Genomic DNA, 23,600 nt, shown 5'->3' with positions numbered 1-23,600 from the left:
GTGATTCAAATCCATCAGGTTTTTGCAAAAAATAAAAAGGTCCGATACTTTTCTAACAGACCTCGTATGTAACGGATTACAGTCAGGCAGCGCCGAATGATCTACAGGGAATCCTGAATTGGGACTTGCCTACTGACCGGGTCAAAACTTTGTCTTAAAAAATAAACACCTGCCTTAAATAAGTGGCGGACATTATTAAAAATATTACATTTGGTCGAGTCACTCTTTTTTTTTCTAAGTCCGCGGCAGGGTGGTTAACTAAAATCCAAAATCCTACAGAGCTTCTACAGCTCTGTAACTCCGTGCCACGCAATGATGTCAACAAGTGTGACAGTTTTAAAGTTCTCCACTGCATATGCAATTTTTCTGGATTATGCTTTTTTCTGGATTAATTTGTCAATTCACGAGGATCTTTCTATAATCAACATCTCCAAACCAAAGGTAAAGCGTACTTTCCTCCATGAAGTGCGGGTCTTTTTCCACCACTGTGTTGTAAAGTTGGTTATGTTTGCTATTTTGAGCCATGATTGAAATTAAATCAGGGGGAGCAAAAACTTTTTTTCTGATTTAGCAGGCACATCAGGCTGAGGGGAGGGGAGGCACAGGGCAAATGCGCCATTAGCTACACTTAGAGACACTTAGAGGGACACTCACAGTGGACTTTGAAAGACAAGAAAAGTTTAAAAACATGTTTGAAAAACTCTGCACTCTGCTCACTGTGTCGTTACAGCACTGACACAAACACACCACAGATTGACCCACGGCCCCCTCCCTCCTCTTTCCTCTGGTGGCGTGCACACTAGCTGTGAGCAGGAAAAAAACAAAACAAAACAGACGTTATTCTAAAAACTGATTTTGAACGTGACGCGCATGTGTCCCGGGAATGCGGTAAATTTTATATCTTGCGTCCAGCCTCGATTATGCGCCAGGATGGCTCAGCCCAAACATTGCCTTTTGGCAGCCCAATTGACAGAAATCCATGGCAGCAATGGAGAACTTTAATCCCTGGACATAGTGAGACAAAGATAGTCTTTCGCAGATTCGTCTTTCACCCCTATACCCAGGTCGGACGACCGATTTGCACGTCAGGACTGCTGTGGAGGGAGTGATCATCAGTAATCCACTCTATACAAACCCTGCTCCAAGACACTTGAAAAGACGTTGTCGCCCCCCCCCCCACCCCCCAAATATGTTTACTCTGTGCCACATCCCCTGTGGGCACTGTGTTAGCTCCAAGTAGGAGTCACAACAAATGTGGACATGGTTAACATTCACAGGAAGTGCAAAAAAAAAAAAATATATTGTTTTTGCCACCGCTGCTGCCTTACACAAGTGGTAACAGTAAATTCATGAAAAAAAAGAAAAAAAAAAACAGATGAAGAAGGCTAAGATATGAAATGTGCTTTGATTCTGGAACCCCTAGCAAAAGAAAAAAACATGGATGCACACAGTGATGTGCAGCTTCATTCACAAGTGACCAAAAGTCACCTGATGCTTTAATTCTACTCAACAGGGACTTGAACTGCAATTACTAATTAACACAAAACAATGCCTGACCAGCTATGGACTTGTAAAATGGCAATGCAATAAGTGCACAGAATGAAATCAACACTGCTGTAGTCCTCATGAACAATCCTTCCCTCACCTTACTTTTTTGAGGAGCAAGTGTGATTTTGCTTTTAAATTCTCCCATCTTCAGCCTCTCCTGCACAATCTCCATGTCCACTCTGCAATCAGGCAGGTGTTGTAGGCACACATGCTGCATCTTTTCACAACTGAAGTTCTTCAACCAATGATCTTTTACAAAACAACTATTTCTTGAACACTGTCATTAGCCTATAGGTAATACTAGTCTAACATGCTTAAACCTGATTAGGGCTGGAGCGATGCGATGCACAGACAGTCGATTTACATGAAGTGCATCAATGCATCACAAGGAGGGAGTATGGCTGCAGTTAGTAACAGCACGAAATCCACCAGAGCACGGTAACATTAAAAAAAAAACCTCACCTGGGATGACCAAAACTGGCAAACTTTCTCTATTCTCAAAAGAGTCCCTTCTCTCTCTGCCCACTGCATGTGTGCAGTTCTGTCCCTGTGTGTGTGTGTGTGAGAGAGTGAGAGAGAGAGAGAGCTTGTGCAAGTGAGAAAGCTGCCTTTCCACGCCCACACACTCAAACGTGTGCCTTAGTCATGTTGATGCATTTATAATACAGCATTATGACATTGTATCATCATGTATTTTCTTCCTCGTATGTGCTGAACCCCACCTTCCTCCTGCATGCTACCGGAGTGTGTGTGTACATTCTCTCTCATATGCATGTGTGAAAAAAAAAAAAAAACACAAAACACTTCTTCGGGTCACTTTTCTATCTGGCACCATCATTTTTGCCAGGTGTTGACCATGGACCTCCTTTCCAGTGAATCAAACTGCTTCCATTCAGCCTATTTGTACTTTTTGTATATTTGACAGAGAAGATAAATTTCTGTATGCTCAGGACAACAGATGGAAGACAGAAAGGACGTAAGGGTTTTCGGCCCCTTCATACCTTCAGCCTTCAGTCCTGCTTTCTCTAGCTGTTCTTTAACCACGTCCGTTATATGCTGCCACTCAGGGTCTCCTTCGCCCATCTCCTGAACTTTGACCTCCCCATCAGGGCTGCTGCCCGTCTTATACTTAGTAATTTTGATCTTAACATGGTTGTCAGCTGCTTGGTCTGGGGTGATGAAACAAAAGAGGGAAACACAACATAGTTCACCTCAAAACCCTTCAGCAGGGCCACAAAATGGAGGCTTTAAGAACCTAAAATGTATGAGCCAATAAAAATACTTTCATATAAATGAACAAATGTAACAACACAATTAAATAACTGACATTCTCAAGTAGTAGCAGAATCAAGTGCATTAGCTCAGAATCCACAATGTAAATCTTCACTATTTCTTTATATTAGAATTACTTCAACCTTTTATGGGATGGCACGTCAAGACAACGACATCTACTACACATGTGGATGACATACGACACATATGAATGAGGACAAACTGTACAGATGAATGTGGATTTCAGAAGACAGGTTGCACGCTTACCTGGCTGCTTTGGAGCCAAGCTGGAGCTACCTCTGGTTGGCTCACTGGCTTGTTGACCTCCAGCTGTTTGTTGGTCTGGGTCATGGACTTCTTTCTCTTCCAAATGGTCAAGCAGCTTGTCCAGTGTCATCTCCAGCGTATGTGCTGCTTGAGTACGATCAAACTCCCCTTTTAGCCCCTCTGTCTCCAGCTCCTGCTGGGCCTAGAACACAAAAGCCAATCACAGCAAACAGACGTGTCATGGTTATTATCAACTCTATAGTATGGTGGCACTGGAATTTATAGACAACTGTGAGGTTTCTCCTCTAACAACATTTTAACCCATGTCCATCTGCAAAAATCTTTGTGTACAGTTTTCAGATGTTGCCATTTGAAACCTCATTTATAATGTTGTCAAACTCCTTCTGCATTTCCTCCTTTATCTCATCGACCTTATCAGATGGCACTGACAGGTCAGCCATCTCATCTTCAAACTCCTGGAGCAGGTGATCGTCATCATCCTTCTCTTCCTCGGCACTCTTGTCTTTCACTTTGTTGCTTATTTGTTTCTGTCCTTGACTTCTGGGTTCAGTTTTTGTTGTTTTCTAAAACACAATCATTGCATTCACATACTGTAATACATTACAGAGTATGTACAAGTCACAGTAGTTTGCAAATTATTGACCTTTCTGTTGCTCTCTTTGAGGTGTTGGACAAATTTCATCAGGTCTGCAGGGTCAGTGATGATTTTAAAGTTGAACTTTTCTACTAAGAAAGATGCATAACAAATGATCAGAAAATGCACACAACAAAAATGTGTGCGAGAGAAGGCACCTGGTCTAACATGTAATACCTTCATCACCATCATCCTTTACTTGATTATCTGTGAGTGAATTGTAGTCATCATCTCCTCCCTAATGGTAGTAGAACAAATTTTACATTGTGAAATTGGGGTTGGGGGGTGGCACCTGAGTGGAACAATTCTTTAAAACAGTTATTCCGACTTTTTAACTACATTAATAATGATGTTCTATGCGGTGGAGACGCAGAGTTACTGACCTACTGACTGCTAACCATTTATTATTAGTGTGAATCTGCTGTCAAGGTTATATTTCATTTTAATTATTTTAATTAATAGATTGTAAGAGCAATCATTTATTATAGACAAATTTAATTTAGAAGACATATTTTAATACCTGACTCTCTCGTTGAGAATCAGTTGCTGAACTCTCTGGCTTAGTCACTCCTTCCCAGAAATCAGAATCATCTGTGTCTTTTGATCCAACATCCTCCAACACATTAGCATCATCTGTTTCAAAAGAAATTCACAGTCACTTAAAATACTTGGAGTTTATGATGAACATTACAGGAAAGGTCTCATCAAAAGTGGTTTATAAAGCACATTTAAAACATGTTCACCAGAGACCTGTACAGCAGCAACATGCACAAAAACTTCTAACGATACTAAACACAGTAAGAGAAAACAACCAAAATACATACACTAAAAGAAAAAAATAAATAAAGATTAATACTGATCAAACTTTGAAACTCTGCTTTATAAACAAAAGAAAAGAAGTGAGTCTATAGCAAATTCTAGATGAAAATTGTTACAGAAGGTAAGGGCAGCAACATCAGAGGTTTGACTGCCCGGTGGTTAAACTGAGACCTCAGTATAGCCAAATGGATCTCTTCAGGAGACTTGATAGATCAATGTCACTGGAGCATAGGAAAGGAAAAAAGCTACGGGTAGGAAGACAGTGTCATCTCATTTAAGGGCTTCAAAACAAATTGCGAAACTTAAAAAAAAATTAATAAAATAAAAAAATCGAGTCCGAATCAGACTGGAATCTGGTGTTGAGAGATGCACAAGTAACTTTTTGTTGCTGGCAAATGAGAGGCGGCTGACTAACTTCTATACATACTGAATGACAGAAATCAAGCAAAGAAGTAATAAAAAGCCTGCATACCCTTTTTAAAATAGCAAAAAGGAAAAAGCCTCACAATGGATAAAATATATAGCAGAGTTTAATAAATGGCACGTGTCAAAAATAACTTCAGAGTTCTTCAAAGAAAGTTTATGCTCGTGATGCAAGATTAGCATCAGGAACACTGAAATATTCCAGCAACCCAAACATCATTCTTTTGTTTTCATTAAGGTTAAAACAAGGTAATTACAATCACAAATCAAAAAAGTTGGGAAATGCAAAAAGCAAAAACAAAAAACCTGCAGCGATTCTTAAATTATTAATGTACTTTTCTGCATTAACACTGCTAACACAGAAGTGTAACTGACCTTTGCCAAGGGTACTGACAGAATCCCATTCCACACCAGACCCTGGCTTTGGGACAGTCTCAATGATCCTTATCGTCTTTCATCCAGAACACATGCATTCATTTCTTCCAAAAAATATTTAGGCAGCATTTGTGAATATAACTCAGTGTTGTACTGCATGATAAAGTAATCCCTTTGCCTATATGTTTAGATCAGCCACTGATGAATGACTGTTCTTGATGCACTGGCATCTGAGAAATCAGAAATCACAAGTCTTCAGCTTAAGCTTTGACCCCTACACTATATGCATGGAAATTCCTCCAGATTCCTTAAAACTTTTAATGATGTTATGCACTGTAAAGGGAGAAATATACAAATCCCTTCCAATCTTTCTTTGAGGAACACTGGTTTTTAAACATTTCTATAATTTTCTCACATATGTTGAACAAGGGTGCTCTGAGAGAACAATATCCCCTCTGGCAAATGCTACTTTGGTACAAGTGCTCTGTACATTCTGATAACACTACAAGGAATTGTACCAAGTTTCCCAAAAGTCCTCCTAAAAATGTGAAATCAGTTGATTTCAGAATGCAGGCACCAATTCATGAAATTGAAAGTGTCTGGATTTGTAATCAAGGTCCATAATTCTGCCAAAAATGTGTCAATCTTCTACCATATTACAATATGCATATTATCAATCTATAACAAGGATTTGTACCAAGTTACATGAAATTTCTTCTAAAAATGTGAGTTGATTTTAGAATGCAGGCACTCAAGCATGAAAGTAACAGAGTCTGGTTTTGTTAATCAAGGGCCATAACACTGGTAAAATGGGCCCAACTGGAACGATATGAAAATGTGTATTATGAACCTATAACAAGGATACGTACCAAGCTACATGAAATTCAACTAAAAATACAAGGAGCCGATTTCAGAACGCTTATACCCTTTTTGGGACAGACAGGCAAAGCCACGATATAATCTCCCTTTGGGCCGTGGACCAGCGGTTTGTAAAAAAATGTTGATCCTCTGCTATCTCTCCTCAAGACTCATTGTTCTATGAATATCACTTTTGCATTAAATCATGATCACCTGTTGACACAGACTGTTTGAAATATCATTATTTCGATTTTTTTAACCACATAATAGCCCTAAATCTTTCCCACTCAAACTTTTTGGGAATCTGTTGCAGGCTTTAAATGCAGGAATGGATCTTTATTAATAAATGAAATAATGCTGACTACACAAAACATTAGATATCTCAGATTCATACTGTCTGCAACAATGAAACACAAGTCAAAGTAAATATAAGATTCACTGCAGGTTTTTTTTTTTAATTTGTATTGTCCGTATCACCCTGTTTCTTAATTGGAGTTGCAATTTTGCCTTTTAAACTGTCCAACAAGGACTGCTTAAAGGTCAGTTTTAGAGTTGAAACAGTCAATAGATGTACATGCAATCTGAATAGCAATGAAGGGGATGCCACATCAAAATAAATTATATAATGTTATTCACTGTCCTGAAAATGTACTACAATACTTCATTTGTGTGTTATCTGCACCTTTCTTGTCTGACAAGTCTGGGTAGTCACTGGACGCAGTCAAAGCCTCTTCTGCTGTGACTTCTGCGGTGCCACCTGCCCCATCATTACCAGCCAACATCTCATCAAGATTCCTCAGCTCCTCTGAGATCTGCTCCACTTTACGCTTTGTGTCAGCTGGGAATAGACAGACAAAGTAAGGAGGGAGAAAGCAAGAGAGAAAATCCTATTAGCAGAGAAAACTTGGGGGGGGGGGGGGGGGGGGGGGGGGAGGATCTGTTGTCACAAATAATCAAGTACTTCATCTTATTCGCAAGTCTCCCTAGTCAGACTGTGTAACTGTCAATATGCTTGCTTTTACATCCCCTCACCCAAAGTAATTTTATGTATGAATATCACTGCCAAGATATGGGCTAAGAGATAAGACTGTCAAGTTCGACACTTTCACTACACAAAGTTATACACTTCTAATAGCTGAGTGCTTCAATTAATTTGAAAACCTAGATCTTAGCCTTGATGCAGGGCAAGTGCAAACCCAGAATATCCAATTTGTCAATCAGTTTCTCAAGTGCTGCAAGCAGGGCATCCATGCATTCCATAAAGGTCACAGTTTCATCAAGTCAGGGTCACTAAACTTTTCTTCAGCAACAATGATACCCAAGATGCTGGACTCTGAAACACTACGCAATACCCAATTCACACAAGCACTGAACACAGTAAGCTGCTCAAAGTACCCCTGGGAAAAGTCAGGGACTCACTCCAACTCCACATACAGTCCCATATATATATGGTGACAACTATGTCCTGAATTCACAAGATCCCCAAGAGCACTGTCACATCAAAATTACCTGTTACTAGAGTGTCTCTGTGGCAGTTGTCCATCACTTAGTGAAGCTGCAAATAAAAGTCTCCCTCACAGAGATCTTACTCACTGCAGTGCTTGAAGTGCCAATCCCACCCAAACCCCCAAAAGTTGGACTCATTTAAAGGTTGAAGGATAACCTATAGTCCTGGACACAGTTTGCCATCAAGATCACAGAACAGCAGAAAACCAAAATAACCTACACTTTTTTTTTTTTTTTTTAATTGTGTCACATTTGTTAACTCACAGACTTGAGCCTTGACATAGTCCATGTACTGTTGGGCACTAAGTGCCGGCTGGCACACAATGTCCTGGGGCTTGGCAGTGGAAGGCGGTCGGAGAAATGGATGCTGGCAGGTGCGACTGGTGTGGATTGTCAGCACATAACGGCACGACTGAGGCTCATCCACACGGGCAATGTAGTCACTGGAGCCTTCCTCACACACAAACTGGAAACATTAATGTCAACTTGTTTATACATTTGAAACAGTATTATGTATAATCAATTCTCCCTACTGCGTAGAGGTACTTACAGTACATATTGCCATAGCGTGCACACAACATGTTTTTAATGTTTGCTGAGAAACACATTTCCATCTGCACCTCCTTGGTAACTCACGGTGTGAAAACAAAGGAAAGCTAGTGCTAATGTATCAAAGCACACCGTGTTAGTTTATTTTTGTGTTAATGACAGATTACGAGCTAACATCATGGTTTACATCTGTGAGGCTTCCCTGTGCTAGTCACATGATTCGAAGAGCAAAACCTCCACAAAATATCCGTGGATGAAAACTCTTAGTTTAGTGAAGTTCCCTAAACACAGGAAAAGGCAAATGACTTGCAAAAAGCTGCTGCACCATAATGACAACCAATAACTTGCATTTGTGTTTAAAACACTTCAATGCAGAACAGTTAAATGCAGATGGAACTGCTGCTGGTGAACAAAAATATTTGTTTTGGAACAACTATGGATTAGGAGGAGTGAAAGATAAATTACAGATGAAGCGAACACTGCTGCCTGCAGACGGAAAAGGTGTTGTCACACTATGACTGTTTGAGTAAAAGGATTTGTAACAGATTTAAATCACTTGCCCGTGGCAAGTATCACTTAACCCACCGACCTCTGGAGGATTTGGGGATCTGATGGACAGATGATGTCACATTTCTGATGGCAACACAAAGACCAGTATTCAACAGAAAAATTTTCCCAGTTTCAAGACGTGTGCTTCAAGGAGCTGAACTTGAGCCGGATTCGCACAGGTCTGAATACAAATGTGGCTAGAATCTGGCTTGCTCGGGGATCATGACATCATACTTCCTCACTATGTTCGTGTACTGACAGTATTTTCTCCACTGTGCTGGCATTCAGTGTGCTACAATGTCGAGAACAGCAAAGAACTTTCTTTTTCTGCTCTTCTCGCCAAGAGAATTGGCTGGATGCACTGCAATGTCCAGCTAAAAATACACATAGCCGCGCTGTCTTTTTCTTCCCTGCACCGGAGCTTTAGCCAATCAGAAGAACAGTCTGAATCATCACATAATTACAGGATATGAAGACATGAGTATCATAGAAGTAACAAACAAGTACAGGGCAAAATGGTAAACAAACGTGCAGGCATTTGGTAAACTCGCTGTCTGGTTGCCACTCAAAGTTTAAAGCATGCACAAAACTTTTGAACAGACTCGGCGGACATCACCTGACAGGGAATGCATTTAATGAATGACAAAAATGGACATGAGCGGATATCAAAATTTTGCATACTTTACTCATACTTCTGTCATAGTGTGACAGACACGAAAGAAATGCCGCAGCACAGCTCTCGATCACCCAGAACCTCCAGGGCGGCCTTTGCTGGTTTGAAGACCATGCCAGATGCACCCGTGCAGGCACAAGCAAAGCCTGACCCTGCCAGACTCAATGAGCCAGTTGTTGGTCATAAGTGTCTCATTTTGCTACCACCATTGCTGACTTTGTCTGTTTGTATGTCAGAAATAAACAAACTTTGAGTGAGTTTAAATTACAACTGAATTTTACTGCTTAAACGATACTACTTATTGTAAGACGTTTTTCCAGCTGTGGTAATGTCACATTCCAGAAAATGTCATACTCCTCCATGGTAACAGACTTTGAGCTAATGGATGTGAAAGTAACAGTAAACAAACACTAAAAATAATTGGAAAAAATTAAGCACATTAGCTAGTGTGGCTAAACAAAAATCATCATTGTTTTAATGGTAAAGGAAGTGATTTTACCAGAAAGAAAACGCATGTTGTGCATTCTAGATCAACTTTTCCCTATATGCGTTCGGGAGAAATACAATACATTAAGGTAACATACACCTTAACAGTCATTAAGGTTACTGTCTCAAAAAAAAAACCTACTTGAGTTCATGTATGAATGTAGACACATTGTGTAAAGTATTTGCATTAGAATTAATTACTTAATTTAGATATGCATGACTAACAAGTGTAATCTCAATCAGTATTTGATTTTATTTGAAAGATTGGAATATGTGAAAGAAAATAAAAGAGCCACTCTCCATGTCAGATCAACACAATGTAATGGGTTCTTCTTATTCACAAAAAGTGATCATTCCATGAAAAATTTTTTTAAGATGCTTACAGACAGAAAGAAACCAACACTACTAAAAACATGGCAAAATATCTCATTTTCTCATGAATTTTCTACCCAAGAATAAATCAGATATCCACTACTGCTCCACAATAGTGTGGTCACTCACAGGTATGTTTGGCATATTTTGTGATAAATTGGGCAGCGCAGTCTCGTTTGAGGGTGGTACTAAAGGGTTAAAATATGATGCAATAATCATACATCTGAGGACAGTCCTCGTGTGTTCCCATCAGAAACATGGCACTTTTGAGTTTTTGGGCAAATTACATGCAAACAAAGTGAAAATGCAAAGAAAATGTAACGATGCAGTGGAAAACGGACATGAGCTCAAACATGTCAAGGCAGTTGTTCAGGCCAGAGACAGCAGCTACTCTGTTAAGGTGTGTAGGCTAACACTAACCGACATGACCTCTCCCATTTGCCTTGTCTTCCCTTCTCCACTGGGAACTGAAAAAAAACTGCACTTTTGGCAACTGCTTCAGTGATGGGAGCCAAAAACAAAACAGTACATCGTTTTTTCCCATGTGAAGTGATGCTGTGCTTGTGCAGGCTGCCCCCAGAAGTGGTCAAATCTCACAAAATCACGCAGGAGTTCAAATGAGACTGTGCTGCCCCATTGATGTTTGGGTTTCTGCAGTATGTCAGATACATAAAATAAAGTTTTACTTTAGCCCATGTGTCACTAACATGGGTGAGGCTGAATGAAGAATCAATACCTCAATCACCCATGAAGAAGTATTGGAGTCATTCTGGGTTCAAGTTTTGAAAAAATGTTGAACTGATTTTTTTTTTTTTTTTTTTAAACTACTACAGCAAAGGGGAGGAATTCCAACAGTGAAATCACCTGATATTACCTGTGATTAGAATGAAAACCTGAACATTCTTGGTTCTTTCTACATCTGTTTTGAAAACACTGCCCTACACTGACAGCACGCAGCTACATCTCTCACAGACAGTCAGAAACACAAGTGTATTTAAACTGAAATAGCTCACCCGGACTTCAGTCTCTCTGGGATTTCCATTTAGGTCACATTTTGACCCATTTACGTAGGTTTGACTGTGGTAGCGTTTTAGTCTGTGCTGCTTGGAGGCCTGAAAAAATAAAGATAAAGTTAACTGAATGAAATACATCATAAATTGTCAAATGGTCTATGGGATTTTTGCACACTTTCATTGATTCATAAAACTGTCATTGCTGTGTTTTTGTTCAGTCTCTAGAAACACATATACAATGTTCTAACCACCCTGGTGCTGTTTTTAAGTAACATGACATGGTGTTTAAAATGTTATTAAGCTCCTTGGTCAAATCACAATAGAACAAGCGTTCTCTGCATAGAATGTGAGAAAAGATGAGCAGACTTGACAAACCAGTCCCTTTGTGAATGCAGAGTTTTAGGACGGAAATTCTAATTATATGTATTGTTTTTTGCGCATTTCCTGTACCTGTTTTATGTAGTTAAAATTTAGAAACCACCTGTTATCTCTCTCATACACACACACGGTTTCACTGTTCTTGTTTATTGATTTTTTGAAGACGTGCATTTATCTATGAGAGTTCTCTCTACTGGTGACTTATTTTAAGTCCATTATCCATCAACTTTCATTTTCAAATACAGGGACTTTCACAGTTCATTGAATTACTCATCAAATAATATGATGAACACCCAAGAGACTTTCCTGCAGGAACGAAACTATTATTTTCAAAACTTATAACCCTATTGATTATTTTCTCAATCAATTAATTGTTAAAGCCAATAATGCCAAAAAAGGTGAATAAAAATGTTTATTAATGTTCTCCAGATTCCAGCATCATGCTTTCCAATGTTAAGTTTGTCTACAGCCCAAAGATATTCGGTTTATTGCCAGAGAGCACTAAAAATAACTCGTAAAATATATCAGAAAATATGCACATCTGAAATCAGAGAATTTGGATATTTAGTATTTTTGTAAAGTCTCTAAGCAATCAAAACTGTTATTAATTAATTAAAGCTCACCTTGCATTCAAAAGGTTAAGAAAGTCAACACAACCTCAATCAAAACGAGAAAAAAGAAACCGCAAAAATTAACCATTTTTAAAATTTACCTTTGCTGTTTCATTGCTCCAGTCAAATTCAGATTCATAATATCCCAAGAAAAGAATGTCTCCTTTGATTTCTGTTTCTGTGGGTGGAAGAAGAACAGCAGTGAAAGACAGCTTAAACATTAAAGTGACTTCTTGTAAAATATGAAAACAGACACAAGCTCCTACCTTCCAGGTGGTACTGGCTGATATACTGGCCATGACAAAACTCATATGTCCACCAGCCCTTCGTCTGTTGAAAGCAAGAAGCATACATGTCAATCAAATTTACACACTTTTTTTTTTTAATAGCTTTTGCATGATGCACCAGGCGAACAGCAGTATTAATACATATAAATTAAGGTTGAATAACTTTAAAATTGTTGCAGGAGGCATTAAAAACCTCAATAGGAATGAAAAAAAATCATAAAAGCTACAAAGGAATAAATGTACAGAAGATGATGCAAGTTATTTGGGCTTCTCCCTTTTTTTTTTTTTACAAGGGGTCACCATAGCAATCTGATATGGATCAGCATGCTGACTGAGCACAAATTTTACATACACCATATTTGGTGAGAATCCGTGAAGTAGTTTTGACGTAATCCTTCAAAGCCTATATAATGCAAAACTTGATCCAGAATCCGGATCCAGATACAGATCATCTCATAAATGTAATGGAGTCTTCCATGGCCTTATATGTATCTGTGGTGCAAATTTGGTGAGGATCCGTGCAGTAGTTTTTGACGAAATCCTGCTATCAGTAATCCTTCAAAGCCTATATAAAGTGAAACTTGATCCAGAATCCGCATCACCTCCAAAATTTAATGGAGCCTTCCTTGGTCTAATATCTATACAGACTCAAACTGAGTGTTTCACTTTTTAATTTTCACTTTTGTGAGCAACACACAATGCTTCACAAACACTGTAACTTAAATAAAAAACTGACTCCGAGGCTTGCATATTCAACCTCCAGCTGAAATGCATCTGCTGTATCGCAGAGAAAGAGGGATAAAAAAAAAAAAAAAAAAAAAAAAAAAAAAAAAAAAAATCATGCAGGAACCCAGTCGACCAACCTAAAAAAAACAAACAAAACAAAACTTAAAATGGTTAAATTTTACAAGTTGGGGAAAACAAAAAACAGAAAGCCACATCCCATCGCCATTTCAGCAAAATGTCAAGACTTTGGCTGAGCTCCTGACACCAGAAAAGATCCAAAACTTGTAAAGATGTGAAAAATAAATAATTACCCAGGAAAACAGAAAGGGATACACTAAATTTGACAATCTGCGTGATAGCACAGCAACATTGTGCCATTGCTTTGAGAGCCCTGAAATGTTGATGTTGTTTAAAAATGGAAAAGTACTTTTTATCCGATTACTCGATTAATCACCAGAATAATCAATAGAATACTCTATTACTAAAATAATCGATAGCTGCAGCCCTATCTGTGGTGCAAATTTGCTGAGAATCTGTGAAGTAGTTTTGATGTAATCCTTAAAGAATAAGAAGAACTTTATTAATCCAGAAGGAAATTGTTTTTCCAGAGTGCCGAAACAGTAAACATTGCCTTTTTTTTTTTTTTTTTTTTACAGTGAGAAGAGTGAGTACAACAAGTTTATGCAAAATGACTGAAGACGCTTGCACAAGATGTTGAGAGTATTGCACATAGGTCTGAGTAACTGAAAAACTGACGGTTATGTATTTATTCTGCAGAAGGAGTTATACAGTCTGACTGCCACAGGTAGGAAGGACCCCCTGTGGCAGTCAGACTGAAGACGCTTGCACAAGATCTTGAGTATTGCACATAGGTCTGAGTAACTGAAAAACTGATGGTTATGTATTCATTCTGCAGAAGGAGTTATACAGTCTGACTGCCACAGGTAGGAAGGACCCCCTGTGGCGTTCTGTGGAGCACCTCAGTGGCCTCAGTCTTTTGCTGAAGGTGCTCCAATAGGGCATCAGTGTGGTATACAGGGGGTGGAAGGTGTTTTTGCAGATGGTGAGCAGTTTTATCAACAACATAAAAGCCTATAAAGTGAAACTTGATCCAGAACCCGGATCTGGATCACCAAATTTGGTGAGAATCCCTGAAGTACATTTGACATAATCCTTCAAAGCCTATATAATATGTATATGTCCCGGACATGAACGAGCGAAGCTCTTCAGCATCTCACTATGTCATTTAGGTCTAGAGATGGGTATTGATAAGATTTTATCGATATCGATGCCATTACCGATTCCGCTTATCGATCCGATTCCTTATCGTTTCCCTTATCGATACCTCTTGTGAATTTTCTGTGTACTAAAAGTAGGCTATACAGGTTTTCTATGTCAACAACATTTCATTGAGTCTTAAAGTAAATAAATATGAAATTGGTCACTGGATCCTTGATCTCTGGACATAAATAGAAATAAACAAAATCTGTAGTTTTTGTCAAAAGCATTTCCTTTCAGACATTAATGGCATGAATGTCTCTATATACATCCGAGCTGAGATCAGCCGGCTGCACGTCAGCTTCAATGTAATTTATAAAAAATGCAGGACATACGATTTTGTGAGGAAAAACACGTTTTAGTCAATTGCAGTTTATTATCTGTAATGTTTGGAAAGAGGTGTCATTTGATTTAAAACGGTGATTCGCTTTGAAGTTATTAATTCCGACCAACCACCTCACTTTCAAATATGAGAGTGATTGGGGCATGTTTGATTAAGATATAATGTAAAAATATATATTAAATGGGGGTTTCAATGTCAAATTTAAATGGCCACTGTAATCTGGATCAGATGCAGATTAAACTTTGTCAGTTGATAAAGTATACCACCCTAGATACTGCTATCAAATATGAAAGAAGTTTGATCTTTTTGACCGTTATGAATTTTTGAAAATTCACTCAGTTAAAGACATGTTTTTTTCCAAGATTTTTCCTGACTTTGACCTTAAAAACTGAATCAGTTATTGCCTATCAGGAAATTAATCTTCAGTAAAAATTTCATAAAGACATATGAAAAATTGTGGGCTCCAGGCTGTTCACAAACAGACAGACAAACAGGTGCAAAAAAACATGGCCTTCTCCAACTTCTTTGGCGAAGGTAATAAAAGCTGTAGTCAGATGTGCCCATGGATTGCCTCATTTTCTGTCACTATGTTGCGCCTAGTGTCCACATGTTCCTGTCAGTTTCCAGGTGGATTCCAAATACAAATTGGGAAGCAAATGGCAGAGGCCACAGAAAGGGGCAGAGCTGAAGGTGGCAGGTACCTTACCACTGGTGACACTTATTCACAGGACGGAATATTTTGCCGCCTGCTTGCTGCACTGCCTCCGTGATGGATCAGGTACAGATCTGCATTAGTGTTTGGTACAAATCTAATGCTGTCACCTTGCAGAAGGGTTCCCTGGACACTGCAGACGGCCCAGTTAAATGACACGTCCCGCGTTTTTTTAACATCCCAATTAGCAACACAACATCGAAGTATTCATGACTGTAAGTTGCTCCACACACATGCGCTCATAATTAGTGGTCTCTGATGTTTTATTGCTCTCTCCCTGAGTGAGTTAATAGTTGCATTTCCGGAAAACATCTCACTCTGCAATTCTTGGTGTGTGACATACATATTAGCAAAACAGAAACATCCTGACAGCTGACAAACAGAGCGAAAAGAAAGCAGTTATGTCCGATAACGAAGCTTCTGAGCTTTTCTTTGAAAGTGATGGCTCGGATTTACATAGGAGATGACACACTTCACCCCCAAATAGGGATGGGTATCGAGAACCGGTTCCTTTCGGGTATCATTAAGAAACGATTCAATCCACCGACATCAATAAGCTTTTTCCTTAACGATTCCCTTATCGGTCTTTCAGAGTGGCTGTTGTTTTGGGGGGTGTTTGTCAGGAAAATGATCATTTCTCTACATTGATTACAGACCTGCAGCGAGTCTGTAATCAACTTTTCAGCAGCGCGGCTTTGCTTTGAACCAATCGAAGCAGTGATTCGCAGATCGAAGCTTTAAATGTTAAAGTTAGCATTAAGCTGTTCGCATCAGCACGTTTGTGTTGATTTGTTTTCTGTATAATTAATGCTTAGCATTCGTTGTGAAAGAGTCAAATTGTAATTTTTTTATTTTTATTCATATATTAATAATAATAGCAACAACAATAATGGTCTACATAATAGACAATAACAGTCAATAGTAATAGACTAATAATGTTACAATACAATTTTAAAGAACGAGACAAAAAGAACCTAATGAAACAAAACACAACCATCTAACAATGAAAATAAATAAATAAATACATAAATAACTTTCCTGTGAACACCTAGTGACTCTTACACCTCCACTTCATGCCCGTTTTAAGTTTAATGACAATTTGTTTCAGTCAAACCATATTTTCATTTTGTTAATTTCTTCAGTGATTTCCTCCAGAACTATCTGCCAGGCTAGAAAACTGTTGCATCCTAGTAAGAGCAGAATACTACTGGAATGAATATGAATAAGGAAAGTTGGGTTTTTTTCTCACCTAAATGGATGCTGCACTCACTGCAGTTTATTGTCTGGAATAGTCCCAGATTGCATTTCAGAGCTTCTGGAATTCAAACATTTCCGTGCGGGTGGTGTTGGGGGTAATTTGGGGTTTCAGCTTTTTTGGTTTTTCACCACTTTCATCCCTGAATATGTCAATCGTGAGTGACTCCTCCATTCTGTTCACACAGCTCCAAACGCTGTGCGGTTCTCTGCCAAGTTAAGTTAGAATGATAGAGTCCAGTTGGAATTAATAAATTTAAAGCGAAACACCGTTTAAATCAAATGACACCTCTTTCCAAACATTGTAATACAAACAAACTGCAATCAATAAAAATGTTTTTTCCTCCCAAAACGAGACGTCCTGCGCTGATGTGCAGCAGCAGGCTGAGCTCAGAGGTATGGAGAGACATTCATGCCAAAATGTCTGAAAGGAAATGCTTTTGACAAAAACTACAGATCTTATTTATGTCCAGAGATCAAGGATCTAGTACCAATTTAAAATGTTGTTGACATAGAAAACCTGTAAAGCCTACTTTTAGTACACAGAAAATTCACAAAGGGTATCGATAAGGGAATTGATAAGGAATTGGATCGATAAGCAGAATCGATAATAGCATCGATAAAATCTTACCAATACCCATCCCTACCCCCAAACTCAACTTTTTCCAGAGTCTGTTGGATTTTGGAACCTGATTGTGGTGATCCGCTGTTTGTATCACAGGATGCTGATTTACTGCTACTATAAACATGATGGACATGGTCTGTCAAGATCACGCTGTTTTTACAGATTGTGTGGGCACGCAGATGTATGTCTCATACTGGAAAAACTCATGAACTTGTTACAACTGGGTGAGTAGCACGTTAATTTTTCCATCTTTTGCTTTGTGCTCCTTTTAATGGAGCTTTCAATGAAAGTAAAATTTTTATTTTATTTTGAGAGAGTCTGTGGGAATTTTGATCTGGATATGTGAGCGCAGCAGGCTGTTTGAAAGCGCAGCTCAGATGTTAATTGCGCCTTTGTACATCCACGTTCAAAGGCAATAAAACAGCTAAAATGTGGTTTAAAACGGAATGCTGCACTGTTCTAACTCACATTTCATCTGTTAATTGCAGCTTTGTACATGGACGTAGAATGTCTCCGTGACATTGTTTTCTAATTCTGTCTAACTCTGATCTGGAAGTTGTGATTCATGCTTTTATTTCTTCTCGTTTAGATTATTGCAACTTGCTTTTTACTTGTTTTAACAAATCTGCCTTAAATCGTCTTCAAATGGCCCAAAATGCTGCAACTCCAAAAAGGTGCTTTAAGTGGTGCGAGTAATTTTTAGCCAAATAAAGGATAGTGAAATTTAACAGTAAATTATTCAGAGTATATGTACAACTAATATAAACACAAGGTAAAAAAAAATAAAATGTGGACCAAATAAAATGTAAAACGAGAAATTATATACAACTGTGGAATCATATTGCACAGAAATATTGCACATGAAACTTGAAAGGTGTGGGTTAGAGTGATTTGTTATTGTTCAGTGCAGTGATCTCTCTGGGGAGAAAGTTGTCCCCGAGTCTGTTTGCCCTAGTTTTGCTTGACCTATACCGTCGGCCGGAGGTTAGTAGGTCAAAAAGGTGGTTGCTGGGGTGGGATGTGTCTTTGCAGATGCTGGCAGCTCTGCTGAGGTAGCAAAAGCTGACAATGTCTTCCAGGCTGGGCAGAGAGCAACCAGTGATCCCCTGGGCCGTTTTGATCACCCTCTGCAGTGCTCTCCTGTCTGCTGCTGAGCACCCCCCGTACCACGCTGTGATGCAGTACGTTAGGATGCTCTCGATGGTGGCTCTGTAGAACAACACCAGCAGCTTCGCTTCCAGATTGTTTCTCCTGAGCACCCTCAGGAAGTGGAGTCACTGCTGGGCTTTCTTCACCACCACTGTGGTGTTGGCAGTCCAGGAGAGGCTGTCAGAGAGCTGCATTCCCAGGAACCTGATGGAACTGACCCTTTCTACACAGTCCCCTTGGATGTAAAGCGGGGCTGGGTCAGCCCTGTTCTTCCTGAAGTCCAGGATTATTTCTTTTGTTTTTGTAGTGTTGAGTCATTCACGTCATCAGAAACACCACAAAGACAAGATATTTAATGTTCAAACTGATAACTTTGTTTTTGTGCAAATATTTGCTTATTTTGAAATGGATGGTGTCATGTATACCGTATTCTATGAATAAAAGTTGTGTGTCTGCACTGTATTCACCTTATTCAGCCCCGCCCAGTTTTACAGCAGAGGCATTTCCGCTTTGTCTTAGGACTTCCGGTGAGCGGTGTTTTCAATATAGAACAATGGAAGATATTACATGGGTAGAAACAAAACCCTTTTTGAAAAGCTCAAAGGGATCGACTCTGACTCACCCACGTGTCATAACAGAGTGGGAAGATGAGATGAAAAAGTGGCCCTCGATTATTTTTAACTACACGCAACAAAAATATAAACGCAACACTTTTGGTTTTGCTCTCATTTTGTATGAGATGAACTCAAAGATCTAAAACTTTTTCCACATACACAATATCACCATTTCCCTCAAATATTGTTCACAAACCAGTCTAAATCTGTGATAGTGAGCACTTCTCCTTTGCTGAGATAATCCATCCCACCTCACAGGTGTGCCATATCAAGATGCTGATTAGACACCATGATTAGTGCACAGGTGCCCACAATAAAAGGCCACTCTGAAAGGTGCAGTTTTATCACACAGCACAATGCCACAGATGTCGCAAGATTTGAGGGAGCGTGCAATTGGCATGTTGACAGCAGGAATGTCAACCAGAGCTGTTGCTCCTGTACTGAATGTTCATTTCTCTACCATAAGCCATCTCCAAAGGCATTTCAGAGAATTTGGCAGTACATCCAACCAGCCTCACAACCGCAGACCACGTGTAACCACACCAGCCCAGGACCTCCACATCCAGCATGTTCACCTCCAAGATCGTCTGAGACCAGCCACTCGGACAGCTGCTGAAACAATCGGTTTGCATAACCAAAGAATTTCTGCACAAACTGTCAGAAACCGTCTCAGGGAAGCTCATCTGCATGCTCGTCGTCCTCATCGGGGTCTCGACCTGACTCCAGTTCGTCATCGTAACCGACTTGAGTAGGCAAATGGTCACATTCGCTGGCGTCTGGCATGTTGGAGAGGTGTTCTCTTCACGGATTAATCCCGGTTCACACTGTCCAGGGCAGATGGCAGACAGCGTGTGTGGCGTCGTGTGGGTGAGCGGTTTTCTGATGTCAATGTTGTGGATTGAGTGGCCCATGGTGGCGGTGGGGTTATGGTATGGGCAGGCGTCTGTTATGGACGAAGAACACAGGTGCATTTTATTGATGGCATTTTGAATGCACAGAGATACCGTGATGAGATCCTGAGGCCCATTGTTGTGCCATACATCCAAGAACATCACCTCATGTTGCAGCAGGATAATGCACGGCCCTGTGTTGCAAGGATCTGTACACAATTCTTGGAAACTGAAAATGTCCCAGTTCTTGCATGGCCGGCATACTCACCGGGCATGTCACCCATTGAGCATGTTTGGGATGCTCTGGACCGGCGTATATGACAGCGTGTACCAGTTCCTGCCAATATCCATCAACTTCGCACAGCCATTGAAGAGGAGTGGACCAACATTCCACAGGCCACAATTGACAACCTGATCAACCCTATGCGAAGGAGATGTGTTGCACTGCATGAGGCAAATGGTGGTCACACCAGATACTGACTGGTATCCCCCCCAATAAAACAAAACTGCACCTTTCAGAGTGGCCTTTTATTGTGGGCAGTCTAAGGCGCACCTGTGCACTAATCATGGTGTCTAATCAGCATCTTGATATTTTAATGGAGGAGGGAAGAAGTTAAATGCTGGTCCACAGCACTCAGCTGTTGTTCAAAACATCGATCAGAAAGCGATTGTTTCCTCTTTTTCCAGTTACTGTGGCACCCACGAAATGAACAATTAATGCTGCTCATGTTCGGGCACTTGTAGCGTACTGTGTTCCCACGAAGATAATCATTAGAAGCAGTGACAAACCGGAAGTTGTTTGACAAAATGGAGCCGCCCACCGTGACTTCCTGAATAAGGTGAATAGGCTCAATGTATCTGAGTGAGCTCTTGCAGCTGTACACTCCACATAGGGCTCTGAGGTCAGCTGACCAGCTTCTCCTGGCTGTTCCTAAAGCCAAGCTTAAATCCAGACGTGATAGAGCCTTTTCTGTGGCAGCGCCACGACTCTGGAATGATCTTCCCCTGTTAGGTCCTCAGAGTTTGTGGGACAGTTTAAGTCCAGACTGAAAACCCATCTCTTCTCCCTGGCTTTCAACACTGGCTAAGTGATATATGCTTTGCTCTGCTATTTTGCTCTGTATTTTTAGATTTTTTTTTTATTCTTTTCCTTTGTTAATATTTTACAGTTTTGTATTGCTATTATTGTGAAGTGCTTTGATCAGCTGCAGCTGTGTTTAAAAGTGCTATATAAATAAACTTGAATTCAACTGAATATAGGTTGAAAAGGATTAGCACATCATTGTGTTCTGTTTTTATTTACATTTCACACAACTCCCAACTTGGAATTGGGGTTGTAATTTTCTCAAACTTTTTGATGGTGATGTTTTAACTCTGAATTGGTGAAACTCCAATTAAGCAAAATTGTTGAAGCCCTCATGCTTCGGTACTTGTTGCAATGTTTGAGTTGAAGGTTGAACAAAATCACTGAAATATTAGGAAATATAGGGTGTGTGGTACCGTATTCTATGAATAAAAGTTGTTTCTGTTTAGGTGTCGTATTTAACTGTAATGTACTGGTAACAGTAATGACAAGTCACAGCACTGACATAGGTCAGTACTACGACTAGGTTTTCATTCCTGTTACCCTTTGTTTTGATTATATTTCTTTATCTAAAAAAGGCTGACAGAAGGGTTATGGCATATTTCGTTTTCTACCATTAGTACTTCCATCCTCTTATGCCTGCTGAATTTATCGTGTTATTGGATTGTCATTTTGTTATTTGTAAGTTGTTATTCCAAGGAAATAACGTTTGTGTTTATATGAATTTCATGTTTTCAATGAAATACGTGTTTCATATTTCTTTCACATGGCAGTGTGGGAAAGGGACACACTATGTGCCTGTTAACCACAGAAATCTCACAAAAGAAAGTTTGCTTCATAGTGCATTGTCATCCACTGACAGTTCAGCTAGGCTTTGGTCAGTTTCTGTGAAATAACCTCTCTCTCATATATATATATATATATATACACACACACATATATATATATATATATATATATATATATATATACACACACACACACACACACACACACACACACACATACATATAGGCTTGGGGGGGGTAACGGAATATATGTAATGGCGTTACGGAATTAGGATACAAAAAAGGTAACTGTATTCCGCTACAGTTACAGAAAAAAAGACATTCAGATTACAGGTATATTTAGTAAAAATGGGGATTAGTTAGCAGGATTACAATTTTAATGCATTTTATGATATTATCTGTATATAATTTTTTTTTTTTTTGAAAGGAAAACATCCCTTCATGGACAGCGACATGACGTCTCCTAACCGGCAAAATATTGAAGTACACGGATGTTAATGCATTTTCAATGGAGATCCGCGACTGAACACACTCAGAAAAATGCTCGCAAAATACGTGTTAAAATGCCATTTTGACCTGGATATCGAGCCAGTAAAATTAAATTACATTAAATTATGTCAGGAAAGTATTAAACTTACTCTAACACACACACATTCTCAAACATTAGTGTTGAAAGTTACACGGATCTGCGCTGTTCAAGCTGCTGAGCTGAGGCGTCCTGCTGCAGCAGCTGCTGCGTTCAGCGCAGCGCAGCTCCTAAAACCATTATAATACATTTATATATATATATTTATATATTATACAACCCCTGGCAAAAATTATGGAATCACCCGCCTCGGAGGATGTTCATTCAGTTGTTTAATTTTGTAGAAAAAAAAGCAGATCACAGACATGACACAAAACTAAAGTAATTTCAAATGGCAACTTTCTGGCTTTAAGAAACACTATAAGAAATCAAGAAAAAAAGATTGTGGCAGTCAGTAACGGTTACTTTTTTAGACCAAGCAGAGGAAAAAAATATGGAATCACTCAATTCTGAGGAAAAAATTATGGAATCACCCTGTAAATTTTCATCCCCAAAACTAACACCTGCATCATATCAGATCTGCTCGTTAGTCTGCATCTAAAAAGGAGTGAACACACCTTGGAGAGCTGTTGCACCAAGTGGACTGACATGAATCATGGCTCCAACACGAGAGATGTCAATTGAAACAAAGGAGAGGATTATCAAACTCTTAAAAGAGAGTAAATCATCACGCAATGTTGCAAAAGATGTTGGTTGTTCACAGTCAGCTGTGTCTAAACTCTGGACCAAATACAAACAACATGGGAAGGTTGTTAAAGGCAAACATACTGGTAGACCAAGGAAGACATCAAAGCGTCAAGACAGAAAGCTTAAAGTAATATTTCTCAAAAATCGAAAATGCACAACAAAACAAATGAGGAACGAATGGGAGAAAACTGGAGTCAACGTCTGTGACCGAACTGTAAGAAAC

General features: G+C 39.4%; 1 protein-coding gene across 3 annotated transcripts in view; it reads right to left on the bottom strand.

The window, feature by feature from the left end:
- Positions 1–23,600, bottom strand: part of os9 (OS9 endoplasmic reticulum lectin) — a 43,804-nt gene that overhangs the window by 11,085 nt on the left and 9,119 nt on the right. Inside the window, exons 3-13 of one of the 3 annotated variants that reach the window (XM_034166683.1) lie at positions 12,621–12,684; positions 12,456–12,532; positions 11,366–11,464; positions 7,988–8,189; positions 6,900–7,055; positions 4,263–4,375; positions 3,920–3,980; positions 3,752–3,834; positions 3,465–3,671; positions 3,088–3,289; positions 2,550–2,717 (exon numbers count right to left, since the gene is read on the bottom strand). In XM_034166683.1, coding sequence (XP_034022574.1) covers positions 2,550–2,717; positions 3,088–3,289; positions 3,465–3,671; positions 3,752–3,834; positions 3,920–3,980; positions 4,263–4,375; positions 6,900–7,055; positions 7,988–8,189; positions 11,366–11,464; positions 12,456–12,532; positions 12,621–12,684 — 1,432 coding nt within the window. The remainder of the gene's footprint in view (positions 1–2,549; positions 2,718–3,087; positions 3,290–3,464; positions 3,672–3,751; positions 3,835–3,919; positions 3,981–4,262; positions 4,376–6,899; positions 7,056–7,987; positions 8,190–11,365; positions 11,465–12,455; positions 12,533–12,620; positions 12,685–23,600) is intronic. The other 2 variants (XM_034166684.1, XM_034166685.1) reach the window with 2 other exon arrangements.

Source organism: Thalassophryne amazonica, chromosome 3 (assembly GCF_902500255.1).
Source record: "Thalassophryne amazonica chromosome 3, fThaAma1.1, whole genome shotgun sequence".
Lineage (NCBI taxonomy): Eukaryota > Metazoa > Chordata > Actinopteri > Batrachoidiformes > Batrachoididae > Thalassophryne > Thalassophryne amazonica.
This window is presented reverse-complemented; position numbering and strand designations above follow the sequence as displayed.